The 21461-nt window shown below is 44.0% G+C and overlaps 1 protein-coding gene across 3 annotated transcripts in view; it reads right to left on the bottom strand.

Annotated features, from left to right (window-relative positions):
- Ent2 (Equilibrative nucleoside transporter 2) overlaps positions 1 to 21461 on the bottom strand; it is a 41023-nt gene that overhangs the window by 10319 nt on the left and 9243 nt on the right. Inside the window, exons 1-10 of one of the 3 annotated variants that reach the window (XM_077642282.1) lie at positions 20674 to 20875; positions 13262 to 13413; positions 12252 to 12399; positions 9888 to 10048; positions 7204 to 7301; positions 6470 to 6520; positions 6153 to 6238; positions 5686 to 5734; positions 3832 to 3929; positions 995 to 1096 (exon numbers count right to left, since the gene is read on the bottom strand). In XM_077642282.1, coding sequence (XP_077498408.1) covers positions 995 to 1096; positions 3832 to 3929; positions 5686 to 5734; positions 6153 to 6238; positions 6470 to 6520; positions 7204 to 7301; positions 9888 to 10048; positions 12252 to 12399; positions 13262 to 13365 — 897 coding nt within the window. In that variant the 5' untranslated portion in view covers positions 13366 to 13413; positions 20674 to 20875. Of the gene's footprint in view, positions 1 to 994; positions 1097 to 3831; positions 3930 to 5685; positions 5735 to 6152; positions 6239 to 6469; positions 6521 to 7203; positions 7302 to 9887; positions 10049 to 12251; positions 12400 to 13261; positions 13414 to 16138; positions 16296 to 20673; positions 20876 to 21461 lie in introns of those variants that run through there. The other 2 variants (XM_077642283.1, XM_077642284.1) reach the window with 2 other exon arrangements.

Below are 21461 nucleotides of genomic sequence, written 5' to 3' on the forward strand. Positions count from 1 at the left end.
TTTCGGATTCCAGCGCAATGCAGGCCTCAGAGGTTGTCAGAGGTTTGCTATTGCGCTGCCTGCCGCTCATCAGAGGAAGCGATTGCCAGAGTGAACGAGCCAGGTAGACGACACACAATTCAAATTTTCTTTTGTGGAACCGATTTGCAGATGAATTAACAACTTTTTTTCTTTTTTATTGTCTTGAGCCCCATGCATCATGCGGGGAACGGGCGCTGGCACGGGCAGCGTACTGCCAACAGCTTTTGTCCAAACTACCTAGACTCTGCAAACGGGCCGGCTCCAGTGATATGTCAACTCCCAAATTTTTGGATGGTCGTTTTTCTGAAGAATGGTCCACTTATAACACAACGATACTTAGTCAGATATGCTGGTGCTGCACGCAGATAGGCAGACGTTGCGTGCAGTCAACCCGTCACAAGCAATCAGTGAAAATGATCGCGTCACGGAACAAGCACAGGAGCGCGTTACGGCGGTCCACAAGCATTTGCATAGACTGGTTTTTGTGCTGGGAGTACAAGGGCTGGATCGCTTCTCATATCAAGCATCGGCATCACACTGTCAGCACCACTTCGTAGCCCCCAGAGGCCGCTGCTTTGCTGGTTTGTGGAGAAATCGGGATTGGGCATTCCCGCATAGCACCCCAGACCTTCAAATTAACCGGGTCAGTGCAGGCCGCCACTTTCGAATTATCTGTTCAAATTCACGTTACGAATTACGGGACCACAGAAATGCTTCGAACTGTCCAGAATTTTAAAATGAACTGAGCTCCAATTATTGAAGTTTAACTGTATAAGTGAATTTTTGGTTTTTTTTTTTGCTATTAAAGGCTAAGCAATAAAAATCATTACTCATACTGCCTATTTAAGCCATTTAAGTGACTGTCTTGAGATTTTTTTGGTGCCTAAATGCGTGCCTATTCTGGTGTATCTTTGCCCACATTTCGGGGCCCTTCTGATTTACATACGAGAAAGCTACTAGAGAGATGACATACCTGCTTGAAGACGAGCCAGTAAGGGGGCCTCCTGGAGCGTGGCGTTCTGCTGCTGGGAGCAGAAGCCATGGCAGCCATCCTCTGGTGATGCCGGTAGCAGCGCTGTCGTTGCAAGGCGGCACACATGGCAGGATTAATCAAACTGATCCCAGAACCTGTCACACTCAGTGAAATAGAAGCAGATACCCCAGAATACATACTGCGTATTCAAACCGGCGATCAGGAGCAAGTTTTCCTGCTTTACGATACCAAACAGAGTGTTTCAATGGGCGATTTGGATTTAGATTCTGAGTTCTGAATGGACCATGAGGGTATGCTCCCTAGACTTCCTACGCATCTTGCTCCTTCGCCGACTGGAATACACTGATAAAGAAGTATAAGCAAGAAAATCTTAAAAATCCCACAATGCAAGATAAAGCACAAACCAACCATTTCCTTTTTTCTTTTAATGCCTTATTAGCACAGTACCACCCTTCCACTTATTCATCCCCCCACCCTCCAAGCATACACACAAGAAAAAAAAAAAGCAACTCAAATGCAAAGCAATAAGTTCCAATAAGTTGCAAAGCAATAAGCAGCAATAAGTTGCAACACCTTACTCACTCATACTTCAACAACTAAAAATGTTTTTTCCCCGCATACTTTCTTCCGCCTTGTCTTCTTTGTATTTTTTATTTTTCATTTGTACTTCAGCGCACTTTTTTTTGGTGTTGTCTTTTTCCTGTGGCGCCGTTATTTAGTCCTAAAATTTTGCTGCTATGTGCATTGTTCCGACTCTTTTTGTGGATGTCTATTTTACATTAATATTTGTGGTTTCTCTGTTTTACTTTAGTGCATTATTATAACCTATAACCAATTACATGTAACCCCCCTACCATGTAATACCCTCGAATGAGGGCCATTGGGGGTATTTTGAATAAATAAATAAATATATAAATAAGTATAGTGAGCCACTAATAGGAAGTAGCCTTCTACGCAATGCCTAAGGGCCCTAACTTTCTGCGGCAAAATTTGAAATTCTGCGCACTGAGAACAAAGAATCTGCGATATTCCGCGGGAGACATCAAATAATGCTTCAAAATGCACCTCGCTTTATTTTCTGAACCAAGGTAGGATTGTAATGTCAATTCTTTTTTCTGAGGTTTTCAAGGTAGCTAGAGCCACCTTCGTCACTGTGCTTTGAAGCCGCCAGGGGAAGCCAGATTTTTTAATGACCTTCGGGCAATGTGCGCGTGTGAAAGTATGAAGGAGACGTTGGGGTCATTAAGAAAGAGGAGGCACCGAAAAATTTGAGTGGAATAGGGAAAGCAATAAAGGGCAAACAGACGGAGGACTGGGCACCTCGAAACATCTAGTAGCAGGGCACGCAGTGATCGTGGGTGCTACTGCGTGAGAGGCTGCGTGCATTAAAGCATTCAAGACTTCCTCTATTGTGGCGCGCAAATCTGAAGCACTGCCTCGTAAATAATGTCAACCTATCTGCCGCTTCTGTATCTTAGTACTCTTGGCTAATGGTTGGTGTGGATAGTAGGAGATTGCATTATAAGTGTAATAATATTGCCACACAGCTGACATTCTGCCAGTGCCACCTGGTGGCCGAACCTGTCTCCCAGCGCGCGGCCGAACGTCTTCTTTTGTCTCGAATGAGCGCGGCTGTTTGGCAAGCCTCTCCCCAGTAAACGGCTGTGCTTCCCCGCTTCTTGCTACGTTTGTCGGTGACAATATTTATATTAAAATTCTCTTCAGTCCTCAAACTTCTACCTCAAATTATATATACATATAAAGAAGGTAAAGTAATCGTCTTTTCATCATACTGCTGTTCCTACTAATGTACACAACCGCAATGGCACAAAAAATGAGAACGTGACTACTATAACACACAATTGCGTGAAAAATGCTCAACTCCTTGATTTTTTGCAGAACTGCAGAAAGCTGGGGCCTTAATGATGTGCGTAAGTAAAGAATGAGCTAAGCCGTTAATATCTCTTTCATATGTATGCATGTGTATGCAGAATGATGTCCTTAAAGTTGCAAACAGCTTAGCGCGACAAAGTGGAAGCTAGGGCGAGTTGGTTCAACATTATCAGAACAGCACAAAGACGCATACGTGAAAAGAGGACGCAGAGAGGGCGCTGTCTGTGTCTTCTTTTGACGTCCATGTCTTTGCACTGTTCCGATAAAGCTTAGCTTTAAACAGCAGTAAACACGAAATGCCTATTTCAGCAATAAGCAAGTCAGTTGGATGCCTCACATAAACAACAGAGCTAAGGCATATGTTTTCACCAAACATGTTGACGGTCAGGCACTTGTGATCTGTAGAGAGTTGCTCTGCCCAGCGAGATGTCGCCATGAAGAACTCAATTCTGTTCTCGCAAAGGTACAGCAACCCAAGTTCTAGTTTCGCTTCTTAGACTATCTCACAGCTTTTCAAATTGAGAGCTTTGCACGAAAGCATCTCAGAATGCAACCTACAAGCTAACACATGCCCAGAGGAAAGGTTAAACAATTTGCGTGCTGTTAATTTTTGGTTATAAAAAATATGTAAAAAAATTCAGGGCAAAAGATTTGAACTGCTTTCTTATAGGTTCAAAAATGCAACTCTGAATGATTGCGTCACATAGCCGATGGGAATAAGTGGCTTCAATTGTGCTCTTATACATCCCGATAAAATTTCTTCTATTTGGCGCTAGGTGGCTCTGTTAAGCGGAACTGTGGCTGCCGCGTGAGCCGCCGCCTAGTTTATAGAATTCAGCCCCAACTACCCATCCACTATCCATCCATGGCTGAAAACAAACAGCAACACGCAGCCCACACAATGAACTCCAACAACGGCTCACCAGCAACGGCAGGGCAAAGTAGGAGTCAAGGCACAGGAGCAACACCAGCAATGCTGACAGGAAATAATAGATGGCCGCTGTGCGGGCACTCGGCGAGGCTGCAAGGCATACCAGGGATCATGGTCAGATTGCAGCTGCGGGCACAAGCAAGAACCGCACTTTTCAGAGTTTAATTTCCAGCGTTATTTCTTGGGGCGTAATTTAGAGACTGAATTAAGCACTAAGCAAAAAAAAAAGGTAGAAATCCCAGTAAGCCAGAAGAACAGGAAGTGCAGGGGTTGTTATGTTTTCTTGCAGGTGTGCTTCAACTTAATACTCAGATGACGGAGACATTTTCTGCCAAAGTCTTGCCCCGTAGACGGATGTGAAGGCATAATGAAAATTTGTTCATACTATCAGAAGTGTCCCTGGAAAGAATATGGAAGCCTGCAAGGCCCATCCAAGTATCTATCACATGGGAGCAACGAATAAAATTATCTCACAGTGAGAAGATAATTGCATACAGAACATTTACTGCATTATGCATGAAGTGAGCTGAGAAGTGAGGATATGAAACAAGCTTGCAGCATCTTACTTGAAAATGGCTTTGGTCTAGTCTCTTTTTTCCACCCTCTGTTTTTCCCCCTCTTCTGCAGTGATTGCTATTTGTGCTCTTGTCCCGTTTTTCGCTTCCCAATGGCTGCAAGCACACTGAAGGTGCCCAGCTGGATAGCCATGGGGTACAGGCTCCAAAAGACATATCACCACCGTCTTTCTCTCATACCACTCCTTCTTCAGAGAGGCTGTTATCAGATACACGAGCGCGCACACCTGACATCTTTCCATCTGCAGCAGCCTACGCACAAGTGGCACTGATACCTGCCCATGTAAGACCTCAGCACCATGAAAACCCTTGTTGCAACGCCGCGTCAGTTTCAAAAAACGGCTTCCATCTAACTGTGCAACACAGTGTCAATTAGCATGTTACTACCCGCCTGCATACCTTTTTTGTCTTCTAGAGGCAATGCAGAGCCCGTGACATGCACTCAATGTCAAGATCTAGCCATGTCAGATCAATGCACCGAGCAGGAGCATTGCTTTATCTACCAGTATCCACAAGAACACTTCGCACCACCGTGCGAAGGCGTGGGGAAGCTCTCTTGCAGGGTACATTTTTCTTACAGCTTTTATTATTTTTTTCTCCTTTCTCTTGCTTGCCTCCACAGTGCTGCGCAAGTACTCCGCAAGTACCTTTGTGTGGAGTCGCCGTACGTCGCAGTCACTGCGAAAGTTCGCCTTAAGCAGATTTTTTTTTTTTACAATGAATCTATAGGAAATCAACCAAATGTTGCCATATTGTTCTTTTTAGCAGGATTCTACTGTAATCCGAAAATGTCAATGTGGGTGACATTTCAACTTGAGCAGACACTGTTCATTCTAATAACTAGGTGGGCTATACCAAAAAATATATATATAATGCAAGCAAGCACACAGCAACAGAATACTTTTGCAGCCGAAGGCTTTAGCATGCATAGACAAGCAGTGATAGGTAAACTCTCTTTTTGTATTTTTTTTTCTGCATAACAGTTACACAGGCTCTTTCACTCTGCTCAATGCAGATTAACTGGAGGTAATTTGAATATATTACAAAGCTAATCAATGAAGTTCTCAAATATGCCCGAACAGGCCTGCCTAACCGGACAGCCCTACCTCAAAAACAGTGTTCTGTAATAACTAAAGCACTTTCATGAAAAATCTGTACTGAATAAAAAGAGACACTCTGTTGTATCTATTGCCACACAGACCTAAACACACTCAGAAATGAATTTACAACAATAATGCAACAATGACATTAATAAAACATAATTTATTTACCTGCTATGGTAAATATGTTTAGTAGAGAAGTAGCAGTGCCACTGATATTCTGAAAAGAAATATTCACAAAGGATTAATAAATCAAGAAAGATGTCTGAAAGCAATACCTCGAACTCCTCTCTTTATTAAGGCATGCCAGAGTGTGGCTTCCTAACATTTCTAGGACGACAATGAATCAGACAAAAAAAACTCTAAAGCAAGGAATCCTGGAAAGACAACTTTTGAAATGATGATGATGGCATGCAGCTCTGTTGGTTTGGTTTGAACACACACAGTATAGCAGTATGTGCTCAACATACCATTATTTTAAGCTTAATGCATGCACCTTCATCTTCTATGATACAGGACACAAGAAATTAAAAAAGAGCCTGCTAAAAACCAAGAGCTGAAGAGCTGCTGCCTTAAAAAGCACTTCTGGTTAGGTGCCAGTGGCACTGAGGAGAACATGCTCACAACTGTTTGCTTACAGAACCAAGGACGACGGCATTCGAGTATTTGCCTGGGAGACGGGCAGCCACGCCATAAATGCTGTTCTGGTAAACACCGCACGCCACTGCAGTGAGACGCAGTAAGACGAATTAGGACAGTGGTTTTGTAACGAGAATCAAAATGACATTGCTGTTGATGTCTACAGAGAAGTAAGCAGACACACACGCGCACACAGAACACAGTGATGGCAGAAGACTTCAGCTGGCAGCATTAAAACAGAAGTCATTAAAGCCTGAAGATGGCCGCCACCTTTACAACTAGTGCACCCCTATACAAGCAACTTGGAAAGACTTACTGTTCAGCAAAACCACAAGGGCCATGGTAACGTAGAAGAACGTGATTTGCCCTGAAAGAAGATAGATGGGAGGCTCCAGTTTAATGGGACAATGCTGATGGGTCTAATTTTGGCAGTCATTATTAGACATCGCTCAATCAAATGTAGGGGACATAGTCATTAGGACAAGGTCACTTTTATTTTGTTTTCATAAGAGTCACTGCTTGAGATGTTTTATGAACAGATGAAAATTCCTGTTATCAATGAAGCAGTCTTGCTTTTATTTAATATGCCGCTGGCCAGTGCTCAAATTTCTTTCTACAATTAATTATCTTTCTTTGCTCTTCAAAGCCAGCAGCACTAATAGCATAGATGCCACTTGGTTCATCAGACAATCATCATCAGCAACATCAGATGGAGAGAATTGTACATCAGTTGGGTAAGTGGCAAGCAATGTAGTACACCTAGAAATTATAAATAGATGCTGTGTGATAAAACAGGCTTATTAGCAGCAACAAAACATGCGTAGAAATGATGAGTGTATTAATGATGTCAATTTTTTATTTGGGTAAAATACTGCAACAACATGCTACAGATTATTAGGAATCCATGTTTCCAAAAAAGAAAAACAGTCACATTTCTATTTTTCCCAGCCATGAACATACTCTCATTACAGGTAATGCCACGTATTTATGCCCTCAAGATTTCAGCACGTAGCTAATTTTTTAAGGGAATGGCAAGAGAACGCTGCTTACATGAGGAGGAATCCACCATGGCTAGCACAACAGTCGCAATGAACACAACAGCTTCAACGAGGATACTAATGACGATTCTTGGCGTAAGGCTACGATCTCTGTTGGGGGAAGAAGAGAAGCAACAACCAATGACATCACTCGCAGCATTGTATAAAGGCATGGAGTGAGTAAAACAACTAAAACATCTCCCAGGCACACAATCTCAGTGCTGGCAGGGGCACTGAAGAAAACTTGCCCAGTTTTTGTTCTCCCTAAAATTGCTTGCTTGGCACTTTACGACTACGATGATGTTTGTTTGGCAGCGATAGAATACTTTCTTTGCTGACGAAACTGGATTTAAATATGAAACATTTTCTTTTGCTGCCACTCAATTCAAATTCGAAAAGGACTTTGTAACGAAGAAAAGGACTCTGTGATGACCATTTGGAAGTGAATGCACACAAGAAAACTGTCTCCACGTCATTGAAGTTTGCTTGCGAAATTGACTAGTGATGGCGACACGTGTATATTTCCCCTTTTTTTCTAGCTGATAAAAGCTGAATTTTGTAGTGAAAGCACCCTATTTGTAACAGGAATGCAGTTACAGCACTGCCATGTGGCCCAGCCTGTCAACACGGAAGATGAAAAACGCACACGCCTTGGAAAACATTCATGGCTGTCGGGACGATCCAGTGACTCCATTAGGTTCAGCTGCTCTTGGCCCTTTGCTCTGGGTACAAATAAATGTGGGCACATCCTCATATTTCCTAGTGATCCGTAGAAGCGCGCCTTCAAACCAGTAGAAGGCTACCGTGGAGCCCACTGTTATTGTTTCACCCCACGCCCATCCCGCTCTTCTGACCCCGCACCATCAGGGGATCCCAACAAGGTAATCTATCGATACAGACCAAATCCAATTCATCTTCAGCACCCCCTTTAAGCTTTTGCCCATCTCTCATGCAGCATAAACATGTATCTGCTCGCTTAAGCATTATAGTCATCCACATAACTTCGACTCCATCCACCGCAACACACCCTGTCCCAGTGAACTTTCTGGTCCAATTTCTCTTCCCCTCGACTTTCTACCGTCCCTCCCCTTGCTACGATTTCCTTCCCTTGGAATCCACTCTGATAACCTAACTGACCTGGAACACCTTCAATATGCTGCATACAAAACCGACAAACCGAATTAGAACAAACAAACATCCCTGGTTGCCTCAAGAACTAACAGACAACAGACAAAAACAACATTTTGAGATCAACACCCGAAACTACTCACAAAGCACTGCGACAATGCAAGGAGGTAACGCTAACTGCTGAATTCACAAATGTGCCTCGACTTGATGCCTCGCCCCGCCTCCACTACCTGGAGTGAAGGAAACAGCCGCTTCTCCACTCGAGGGACACTTGGTATTCTAGAACGCCACCGAGCATTTTCTCCCAATGAGGAGCTCCTCGAGAAACCTTCCTCTAACACCTGTCCCTTGAGGAAGCGTGAATGGCGTATGGGAACGAGGTTACATGCATATTTTGTCATGATATGCCATCTGAAGAACCTTCACAAAGAACCTCGGCATTTACAGCCTAGTAATATAACTTTTGCGGGCGGCATGACGACAGCAGCAATTAAAAAAGGCCAGAAATGCTTGTGCGTCTGGCAACGTTCACCGCCGGTGACATAACAATTACGCATGGCGTTTGGAAATGGTGTGAAAAAACTGCCACTGGAAATTTGTGTGAAATTTCTCTCGCCCAAAGAGGCAAGTGGCGAAGTCGCCCGATCCCCTGATCCCAAAGTAGTGAAATGGACTCTCCAGAAGTGAACACCATTTGCTGGTCGGAAGCCAGATGGGAGCCCGAGTCGCAAGCACGCTTACCAAGTGATACCCATCCACCAACTGAGAACATCCCTACGGTGGCACGAGCGAAACCAGCTGCTTCCTTGGCAACGCCGGGTCACGTTTAAAGGTGCACGTACCCGAGCAAGCCATTGATGCACACAGCACAGATATTTGCATTTAAAGCCCATGCCTACGGAGCCTTCAGCTCCCGCTATGCAATACACTGTTCCCTACAAGTGCACTCTCTGCAACACGGTGAGCAGTGAAACGCTGCTGAGACTGCCGGTGGCGACTTGTAATTTGCTCGTGCCATATAAGCGTTGTACGATGAACAGCTATAACACTGGACACAGCAACTGACCATGATTAGCCATGCCTGGCGTCAGCAACAGGCACGTACATCAGGAGGCTAGCCATGGTCATGTCATGTTCGCAGAACAATAACTTGCCAGAAATTCCAGGTTGAGGCAGTCACTCAGCCAACGCTTTGACACAGTGCTCTCTACATCGACATCGTATGCACATTCGTGGAAAGCTTCATTTTAAGGGTCAAACAAAATTCACACAGGCAGCAAATGATGCGACGTCTGCCATATTTAGCAGCAAACTGGCGGTCGAGAAGCACTCAAGATAGGGTTCATGCTACATTAAGATTCTCGATGAAAACCTCCAATTTTTTTCTTCATTTAAGGAGTGGTATGAGTGGAGGTTGGTTTTTGAAACACAATACAGGCCTTAAAGGCCACTTTGAGCTGGAGTTGCGAGTCGAGGAGTGTTTATGAATTCAGAAGTAAGGCAACCTAACGCAGAAAGTGCACTCTGCAGCCTGCTGCCCTATGCCTTCGCTTCGTTCTGTGTACTCACCCAAATTGAAGAAAGAGGTTCAGAAAATTGCAGAGCAAATTTGGCAGCTGAGAGGCCAGCGTGATGTAGCCCATAAAGTCGTCCCTGTACATTTTAAGCTCGGTGGCAGCCGATGAGCCATTCGGAAACCCACCTTCCGCCAGCTTGTAATCTTGAAAGTACTGCAAAAGAAGTAAACACCAGGCATCAAAAGTGTCCTCTACAAACCACACCTGTTGAATGGACATTATAGGAAACGAGGAGGCGGTCACATTGCCGTGGGAAATTTTGTTTTTATATTCCAGCCACTGTTCAAGCCCTCAAAACCATTCGACATTCAAACACTTGCAAAGGCCCTCTAGAAGAGGGCATTACATGGGGACACACGAAACACACTATAACCGAGTAATTTGTGACAATTCAAAGTAATGGCAAAAACTTTAAGCTACAGTAAGAACTCGTTAATCCAAACTCAAGGGATTGGGGAAAATGCTCGAATTAACCAAAAGTTCGAATAATCGAATGGCCCCGAAAAAAGTGTCGAGAACTGCTTGCATCACAGCAATTTTATTTGGTGAAAGACTGGGAATTGGTACCGGATTTTGAGGTAAGAATAGCGCGGCAATGACTGTTTTTCACGTTCCCACTAATGCTTTATTGAACGCATACTATCCGGGGCATTGAAGCAGAACTGCTCTAGAATCGTAGGGGCTCTCGTGCATCGCTCACAGTGCGATGTGGTGGGCCCATGACAGCAGCGCGTGAAGAGGCTTCAGTGCACGAACGGCAAACGGCACAAGGTGACGGCTCAGTTTCGGCACACCGGTGGAAGAACAGTACCACACGGGTGCAAGCCAAGGAAACGGTGCCGAAGTAGGGGAAAAAAATGGTGAGAGAAAACACCAGCAACGCGTCAATCACAGTCTAGAACGGTGTTAGGCTGGGTAAGGTTGGCTGGCTGATGCTGGCTGGTCAAGCTGCCGTCACTGCAGGTTGGCGGAAAGCTCAGAAAAGCAAAACCGAAACTAAGCGGTCAGAGTGCTCGTGGATACGGTGCTGTCCATTCATCAGCGTGCCTGTCGTTGAGCGCATGTCAGAGGTGCACGAGCGAATATGCAGCATGGAATTTATGTTTTGAGGTGGGCTATTTTGACAACTTCTTGCTGCACTGGTCATACCTGGATGCAGCCTCCCTTTGGGAGCCCATTTGAATTAACTTGTGGGAGACCCATAGCGTCCAATTGTGAGCGTCCGACACCACAGACTTACACGGCCATTGGCAGGGACCAAGCCAGCTGTTCGTATCATACGGATTTCTGAATTACAGCGGTCAAATTAACGAGCTTTTACTGTATATATAAAATAAACTAAAACCTTAAAATTTAAGGTAACACAGCTCAAATTAAGAACAAAATTTGACAGTAGACCGACATTTGAAACAAGCCCGAAATTTCAAAGCAGCATCAAAAATTCAAAATAATATGAAAAAAATTAAAATTCCCAGATAAAGTGAAAATCACAGAAAGCTAATGGGAAATGGCGCGCAAGAAATACTGATAAAAGGTGCAAAAGGTATGTTCTAATACAAGTGCATAAGATATTTTTAAATATTCTGGAAGAACTCCAGGGGTAATATCTGATGGCAGGTTATTCCATTCAGCTATCATGTGAGGTACATATGATAGCTCGTTAAGAAGTGAGTGACTTTCAGGGTGTTTAACTTTGCAAGGGTGATCTTGGCGAGGAAATGCAGCAGAGGCTGACTGAAGCTGCTCGCGCAACAAGAAGCCACAGCAAGTCCTGAAGCAAACGAATGAACAAGACAGACTTGCAATCACAAAATTCCCTGTAGGCCCACCAACATCCCTTTCCGAACGTCTCAATCCCTGAAAATTCAATCTGACGCCAATTTCTTTAGAGCCTTGGCTTCAGGAAAGGGGGGTTGTGCAGTAAGCCCACGTGGATAAGAGTGCAGAGAAAGAAGGTGAGAAGCACCAAGGTGAGAAGCTATGCTGACAGGCTTTATGCAATAGCATTCACTTTCTCGGGGGACTTTAACTGTGCAAAAGCCTTTGGGTTTTGTCACAAACATCACTTACATGTCCAGCATGCGTAAGGAGGAAATCATGCAGTACCAGCCATCGCCACATGTTCTGTCGACAGCCCCTTGATTAAAATTAGGCAGCATTCAAAAGACAGGGGGTCTCTGCTCCCAACTTCAATCTCTCTCTACATCTTTCAGACACACACAAAGACAGAACTTGAAAAAACTCACAAAAATAATCGGCAGCACTTAAAAACAAAGCACAGGGCATAAGCAATTCCTGTTGCCCAAAACATACGCAAAACAATGCGAAACCCTCGACACAGCCGCTTGACACTTACAGACTTGGCATTGATGAACATGTTCCATGGCATGAGCGTGCCAACGCCATGTATGAGCAGGATCAAGTACAGCAGATTGTAGGAGTCCTTGGGAGTCGTTTTGACCGCCGGCAATCCATTCAGCTCCTCGCCCCTGTCACATATGTGCCTGCATCCAGGGTCATTTCATGAGGTAAACCCCATCACACACTTTGAGAGCAGCGCAGAACACCCATCAAGAAGCAACACAAAAATACTATAAATTGCAGTATGCAGCCCGTGAGCCGTATATGTTTACAAGTTCAAACTTGGGGAGCTTTGCCGACTGTATGCGTGAGCTACACAGCATCATTTCTTTTTACTTGCCCAACACAGAAACCATATGCTCAATGCAATTCTATGTACGGGGTGCGGACTATACATCTGCTGCAGGCTGTGTACCAGGTGCAGACAACATAGGAAAAAAAAAGTAATATTTTCAGTCAAAATTTAGCCCCGTGGACTCTATACTGGAAACCAGGATAACCGGGTGCGGGCTGTATACTGGAAATTACAGCACTTTGAAAGCAAATGTAGTGACCTTAAGAATTGGCATCTAAGCAGGAAAAGAAGACTCTTGCCCAATGAGAATTTATAATTCACAGTCACTTGTGACAATTGGCAATGGAAAGTTGGGCAAGGTGGTAACAGTACACTGTAACCGGAACAGCGCAAAATGAGACGAAAGACAAAGAAGGCCTACATAGATGAGTTCTCATTGGTATGTGCCTTCTTTGTTTGTCTTTCGTCTTGTTCCACCCACAATGAATAGGTACCCAGCCATGGTGGCTCAATTCCTACCGGTATGAAATGCCATAATGTCTATGTGGAGAAATTTCAAGGCACATTAAACCAGGGCACGTGGTCAAGGGCAACCCATAGCAACATAATATGCATCCTTCACAACCAAAGACACAACTTCGGGGCACTAAAAAATGCATATTAATAAACTGCACGCATTTTTTGAAGCAGCAGTTTGGAAGTGTTCTTACGCATTAGAACTACGGTGAACCGTTGGAGCCTGGCTTGGAGGCAGAATGAGAACCTGGTTTTCTTCCAGTGGACGCAGTGGAAATTCAATCCCTCGCTCCCCCATGGTGGAACTATGAACTGTGGCTCGGTGAATTGACTTGAGTGGCTAAGCCTACAAAAAGAAGTAAGAATGATAATAAAATTACGGGGGCACTCAATTATCATCATGCAATGACAATGCGTTAGCATTAGGTTTTCGCTTTGCTTTTAGTTGCTTCTCTTGTGCACAGGCAGGTGGCAAGTTTACACAACACTATGGCAGATAATTCTGCTTCCTGGTGGGGCTTCTAATGCTAATACATTTAAAAAATGCAGCGATTCAATCACACAAACTCAGCCTGCAATGTGGAAACATGGTGCTCAACTTCCTATGTATACCGTTTGGACTGATAAGCCGCCAACGCTGACACCTCCTTGCCACGGCTGTCACAGAACCGGCAGCAAGATCATGCAGTCTAGCCAAGTTTGCTTGCAAAGCTACAGGTGATGACTAGCGCTGGTGGACAGTACACTGTATGTGAGCTGGTGTCCAGCTCACACATGGCACTGGTATTCAGTAAAACGGGCTCTTGGGCGAGTTGGCTACTTGTCTTAGGCATAGTAGCAGCGCAAAAAACGCACAAAAAAAACCCAAAAGAAGCAACTGGACACAGAGAGACATGCACAGACGCTGCACTCACAACTGATTTATTCCAAGCTATCAAAGCACAATATATAGGCTGCGTTGCACATGCGCGTTAAGGGAAAGAAAGAAGGCGTGCCATCACAACATCCTGATCATACATCTTATCTTGTAGCAGAAAAAAGTGCACGTTCCTAACTATACAGCAGAACTGACATATCGCTAATACAATCACTGCCCCTTTTCTTTAAATGGAAGGCTTCCAATAGCTCACGTGCGGTCTGGTCTTTACCTTTGCCTAGGACCATAGTACTTTCAAAATGAGGCGAACACTTGCAAGAACTGCAGTGCTGAACTAAGTGCACATCCTCACTGTTCTGTAAATTTAGTTGGTGTTCCCCAAGTCGTGAGTGGAGTCGGTGCGTGTCTCTTGGTATCTAGTTCTTCTTTTGTGTGTGTTTTCTTTTTGCGCTGCTACTATGCCTAAGGCACTGGTATTGTTACTAGCTCAGGGGTGTTCACCTTCTCCATTGCAGCGCAAATGTTTTTGTGACCTAGACACATTTTTACGACAACTGCCTTTAATAACTCAGAAGTGCTACAGCATGCTTCAGCACATATCTCACACAGTGCTCCCATGCAGGTGATTTTGGATGCAAGCACAATTATACGAGAATAATTACAGTCCACGGCCAAACGTTATTTGATTCAGCTGCACAGCCACTAGTTGAAAAACATTTAAACAGTTTTCGGCAACAGCATCAATCTCATCTATCTGTCTGACGTACCATGTCTTCATCATCGTAAGGGTTGATAACTTAAAAGCCTCTACTACATGCAGAGTTGGTGCATCAACATCAAACACAACAAAATTCACGGAACTGTGAAACTGCATCCTTAAGACGCTTTCCCTTTTCCACCATGCAAGTAAGTGACCGCTATAGCAAATCCAAGAAGAAAATAAGTCCAGAGCTAATTAGCAAGGAGGGGACAGGTATCACAAAAAATGGCACAGCCGAGGCACAGCTGCACATGGCAGATGAGTTTCAAGCTCCACTGACTTATTGTCATGATTAGTACAGACAGCTCATTAATCAACATGCAAAAGGTTTAGCCAGCGTGTTTAACTCACTGACACACCACTTGAAATAGTGGACAGGCATTCGAGGGAAAAGGTGTGCATAGAAAGCTATAGTGTGCTGCAAAAAAAAAACATATGCAAAAGAAATACACAGTGGTCATGGGATTACAAGAATGCAAATGGCATAACAGATAAATAATGTGAAATGCTGGTGCTAAGGCTAGCAGGAGAAGGGGTCCAACACATATACTGCCAATGGCATTGTGGTCAGGGTACCCGTCTAGTACTGATATGTTCCCCCATCTATACAAGCTGGAAATTCCAAATGAAAAAAAAAAAAATGCTCTATATATACTGCAGCACAGTGTGATCAGATGGCTTGTCCCAAGTAGTATTGATAGCTATTTGCAAATGCAGCGTTCAAACACTGCCGATGGTAGAAAGTTTCCAAATTAGCAGTGACGAATTAACTTCACAATGCACAGAGCTACATGCTCAGACTGAACTGATGAGCACATTTTACTGATTACTCGTATCAAGAAGCAGTGGACAGAATCATGCTACCAATAAGCTACTACAACTTGACTACAGAGTGGACGGTCTGCACGCGATCACAGAACATTAAACAAGTGCCAAAAAGAAATAAAAACCAAGATATAGTCAGCCACAACTGCAGCATAAAATAAATATTCGCTGGGAAAAACACATTTGCCACTGAAACCGAAGCAATGAAACTCAAATGTTTAACATGCTTACTGTTTTAACACAGCACAAAATGCAATAGTTCCTAACGATGTTCGCTCTATAGACTGGGTGGGTACCTCTTGGCATACTATGTAATAAAATTCAACAGTTAGAACTAATGGCAAAGGTCGCCACAACATGTAACCTGCCAAGGCAAGGACCTGCAAAAACTCATGGCATGGAATCAGCGCAGAACTCAACCAAAATTAGGGGAAAAGAAACATAAAATATGCTCTGTAGCATAAATAAAGCAAAATTTTACTGAGCACATTTACAGGAACATGTGAGGCTGCCTTGTTTTCATTACACTTACGGAAACAAAGCCTTCAAACAAATGCCATTAGTAAAGCACATATAAAAAGGATTAGTTTTGAAAAAAAATATTTTCACCTTGAATTGGCTGGAAACACCACAGAACCTCATATGCTGAGGAAAATTAATACCACAGTTCTTCACACATAGGAAAAATATCAGTCGCAGTAGACACCCGTAGGCGGCATGTCCCACAGTCGGCACGATTCGTTCCATCTCCTATTGCCCCGTCTATTGCAACAGTAGCAGCAGCCTGCTCTTAGACACTTGCACTCAAAAAAAGACGAAAGCTTGCTGATCGGCACTCAAGTACTGCTGCACGTTTGCACGGGTCATCTGGTGTCAAGACAGCTGATAAGCACGGCCCACAAGAGTTGCCTCAACACTCGTGTATATCACATGCTACAATTCTTTGAGGGCAAAGCGTAGTGCTAAGATAGGGTAATATAAAATAATTTTTTTTTTTACTGAACCACGAAAGGAGGCAACCTAGCAGACAAAAACCAGGGGAAAAAAAAACAGTGCTTCAAGAAGGTGAGGAAATTTCAAAATGAAAGAACTACGATATTCCGGACCCTAGCTCCTATTTACTCATTTCAATGAAACAAGATAGGAACAATTGGCAATGTGAGAGCTCACAAGAGAGGGACAATTTCATCCCAAGCTAGAAACTACAACCATGCCTGCAAATGACCCTTCCCAATGCTGATGGCTGCCAAAGCGACCACAAAATGTAATCCGTACTTGCCAGATGCACACATTCATATATTTTCCCCTTTGGCTCACTAGCTACATGTTCCAATACTGTTATGCTCCTAAACTGAGGCTGGGTAACCGGCAGCTCCTATCAGCCAAGATGCGCACCATGCTTTTGTAATTTATCATTCCCTTTGAAACAAAATCAGAAAAAACTAAGACAGTTACACTGTGGAACTGGTGCAATTTTTATAAGTAGTTGGCAGGGTACTATGTTTCAAACATGCAGCCAAAGTATAAATTAAGTATGCAGTTAAATGCTGCCACAATAAAACTGCCTGCAACAAAGTGGTGAATATAAGCAATTAAATGCATTTCTCCTTAAAAGCTCTCAAAGCAAAAAATTCCATGTCTCAGTAGGGCAGATAAAGACTCCTTTCCAGTAGATTTTATAATTTTTCTCCCTACTCAAACCACTACATTATACTTGCTGGCAGTAAAACACTGTTTACTCATTTCATGCAGTTCAGAAGTGCGCCTTTCACACCACCCGAAAAGCACCTATTGTGTAATGATGCTGCAGGCACTACAAGGCATGGGTACTTTGATGTGCGAGAAGGAATAGTTAGATAAGCTAGATATAAGCTGTCATAGTGGGTGTAATATTCTGCACGAAAAAAAAAGGAACACACACAGAAGAGAGTACGAAAGGGTCAGTATTGCGCACATGCATGTTGGCTGCTCCGAAAAGACGCAACGGTAAAAAGTAAAAACAACTGATGCGCATGAAACGCATTGCGGAAGTAAAGACAGCTGAGTTAGTTGGATGTCAGCTGTCACATCAGGTGAAATTCAAAACACAAAGACAAGCACACAAGGGAAGGACAAGCATTGACCTCGATAGTACTTGCCCTTTTCCCTTTGCACGCTTGCCTTTCCATTGAGTTCACCTACCACAACAACTGTGATGTGCATTAAAATAGCAGGAGTACTCTGAAAACAGAACTAAAAAAATAACTCGCTCGTTTAATGAAGAATAAGCATGCACATCAGTGGCATCATTTACATGAAAAGCAGTTGCCAGGACAAAGCACCAATGTGCCATTAACATTTCCTGCCTAAAGCATGACAGGCTTTCTTACAACTCCGTCACGTGAGTAGTAACTCAACCTTTCAACAGCTTCCAACCCCCCCAAGCCTGTTGACTTTGGTCCAACCCTTGTCAGAACAGCACCCTTCGTGTATGATACTGATCAACATGGTCTATGACTGTTGCAAAATAGCAGAAAGTTTTGCAGCGACTGTTACTGCAGCAATTGTTCATGATATGTAGTAGAGTTGTACTAGCAAGACATTGCGAATCTGTCTTCAGTATAAGGTTCACTGCTCCAACTTAACCTTTTGAACACCATACTCTGAAGTAATTTTCAAAAATTCTTATCCACATATGCTTTTTCTAAAATTACCATGAAAAAATTGTAGCCACATTTACAAAAACTAAACATCTTTCTACGATGTTCCATTTTTGGAACATTGGCGTTTCCCAAATACAGAATGCTGATGTAGTCTGAGACAGCTTTCATGATCTGTGCAGTGTGAATTTCTTCGTCTCTCTTTCCAAAGACAACCTTGTAGCTGCCTGCAATATCAGCGCAAATTATAGAGAAAACCACTTTGCTTGAGTAATGTTTTCTTTTGCTGTACGAGCTATTAATGACATTCTAGTCGAAATAAAGAGGAAGAAATGGGCTTGGGCAGGGCATGTAATGTGAAGGCAAGATAACCACTGGTCCTTAAGGGTAACGAAGTGGACTCCAACAGAAGGCAAGCATAGCAGTGGGCGGGATAAGGTTAGGCGGGCGGATGAGATTAAGAAGTCTGCAGGCATAGGGTGGGCGCAGCTGGCAAAGGACAGGGTTAATTGGAGAGACATGGGAGAGGCCTTTGCCCTGCAGTGGGTGTAGTAAGGCTGATGATGATGATGATGACGATGACATTCCCTTTACAGCACCTGCCATATCTGAAGCTAACTGTCAGTCCTCTGAGATAGCTATATGGTGAACATCACGCAGTGAAAATCACTGCGAGCATACACATCTGTTGATATGCATCCATTTAATTGCCATCACCTTTCATGTGCTGCCCTCTGTACCGTGAAGGGCAAAGGATTTAAATAAAAAGCGAGCGAGAAAAGAACAAAAAATCTTTCAAGATATTACTGTAGCTAGTACTGCAATATGCGTCTGCTGACAGAAGATGATTCACATTTGCCAGGCATTTCCAGAATGAACATAGCAACCATTTTGGCCTTAACAAGTCCTAAAAAGCACTAATTCCTACTGCAGCTTTCCAAAAAGGAAGAGAGTCAGATTTTGTCTTCCCAGCAAGCTCTTCCTTGGAACTTGTACTACCCTGCTTGCGTACAGTTAGCGTTACCTGAAAATTTCCTGTGATACACTGCCTCTTCGATGGTTGTACATCTTGTGCAGAGAAGCACGTTTCCGTTTTTATTTCAAGGAAAACTTTTTTTCTTGTTTGTCAAAGCCTACTCACAATTGATAATGCACACAACTTGAACTTCACTGAAACCACACTGAAAAAGCTACAGAAAAGGATAAACCTTATCAGTCTGTAAGCCAATTTTGGGTTTTATCTTTATTTTCTTCTCATAGCATTAGACTATGTAGATGCCAGCTGAATTTTTACACACTTTATTCCTTTTAAACACACTCTCACCCATAATTTGCAAAAGAAGATCAGCACATAAACTACAATGGCCAACACAAGACTGGTCAACTCAAAACCTGGGCACTCTACCGCGCATGAGCTGCCGTCAAAAGTCCCCACTCCAAAAAGACTTCAGGAAGAAGAAAAAGAAAACACTCTCAAATGTCTGGCTTCAACTGCCTGCTTTATGATTTAACATTGCGCCCCCACCAAACCTTTTTTTTATTCTTTTTCGTTTCGTCACAGCACAAACCTTGCCCAATAGAAACGTCAGACGACCTTTTATGCAGCTATAATAGAGTTCGTGAATGCTGCCTCCTCGCTTTAAGTGCCCTCAATTTTTATGCTCAAGTTTTATTTGTTCCTAATAGCAACTGCTCAAGGGTAACTTCCCCTAACTTGATTCAAGAGTCGACCCAGTTCTTCCATTTTATGATAGCTGCGACACAAGATAAAAAAGCTACAACAAAATCTCAAGGCAGCCATTCGGGCAGAAGTGGCACGTTATGCAATAGGCGGTCGATCGGTCTATGTGGAATGTATAATCAGCGATTCCGCGCATGACGTGAACGATGTTAGTGAGGTGCACAAACACGACACGCAGTGGTGGTCGCATAACCCGTTTTTTAATGTTTGACGCGCGAGGCTTTCTTTCGCTTTCTGCGGCGGAAGAGGTGGCGGACCGGGGCGCCTAGGAGGAAAACGAACACTTCGACGCCGTAACGCCGCGACTATTCTTAGCAGCTAAAAGGCGGGAGATACCGTCGGTTTGGCGAACGAAGGACAGCATCCATCGCCCGGTACCACGAGCAGTTTCTGTTAATAAAATATAAAGACAAAAACAACTAAGTACAAGCCCTCGGAGAGCCAACCGCGAGACAGGAACGCTGCCGCAGTAACCAGGCAACGTAATGGAATAACTAGCGATTACAAGCATCTCTCCGCAAACGCGCTCAGACTGGCTTCCTTGGAGGGACGTGGATACACAGACGTAGACACGACCACTATGGAAAACAGAAAACACAAGCGCCCATTTGCAGGGCGCAGCCGACACGTGCTGCGCAGGCACGTTACGATAGCCATGGGTTTCAACACGTGAGGCGAATGAACCACAGGCGCACGCTAAGCGGGCTTCCCCGCCGACAAGTGTCGCTGTGAGCCGACAAAGAGTGGCTAATTGCGGCACCCACCTGATAACGCTGCGCGACGAGGAGATTGTTACAGATGAGATAAGAGCATTGTTAGCGGCGGCCACCCAGGCACCGCAGTTTCTCTTCGTAGTGCCAACCGAGAACCGAGCCGCCGGCCGCGACGTTCAAGCCCGCGTGCCCTAACGCCAGCAACGCTAGGCTGGCTAGGCGCTAGCTGGGGAAAGCGTGGGGGGAAGCCGTCACTAACCGCCACCGGTGCCGGCGCCGCCACTACGCGACACCGAAACCTTTCCCGAAGGCGAGTTGGTTGCCAGGTTTAAAAGCGGAAGGCGCGAAGTTTGGCGTTCGTATAACAGTGAACAGAGCAAGTCAGATCAACAGCGATCCCCTCTGCGTAGTCCATATTCTTGACTCGAAAGCGAGCAGATTGTTGCTTATTTGAATTGTTCAGCCTTCGCTAAAGCGCTGCGGTAGGCTACAGAAACGCTGCAAACCCGAAATCATGCAGCACTACGAATGCTTCGACAGAACAAAGATTTTCCACGATCTTGTGTACTCTAAGTCTGAGACCCTCTTTTTGGAACCTGTGGCTATTGCATATTAAGCAATTACTTCATTCAATTATCAATTTGTGACGACTGTGACAGGAAATGAAAATGAGCGGATCACGTTGCAGATATGCAGATATGTTCCATATATGTTTCATTATAGAAAGAACATGAGTCCACTCTGCCATATTTGTCGAGAACTTTATTCAGAGGTACTGAAACGTGATTCAAGTAAATGTCCGTAATATCATCGGAACGGAATATCCACTGGATAACGTG

The sequence above is a fragment of the Amblyomma americanum genome, chromosome 11 (assembly GCF_052857255.1).
Source record: "Amblyomma americanum isolate KBUSLIRL-KWMA chromosome 11, ASM5285725v1, whole genome shotgun sequence".
Taxonomy (NCBI): Eukaryota; Metazoa; Arthropoda; class Arachnida; order Ixodida; family Ixodidae; genus Amblyomma; species Amblyomma americanum.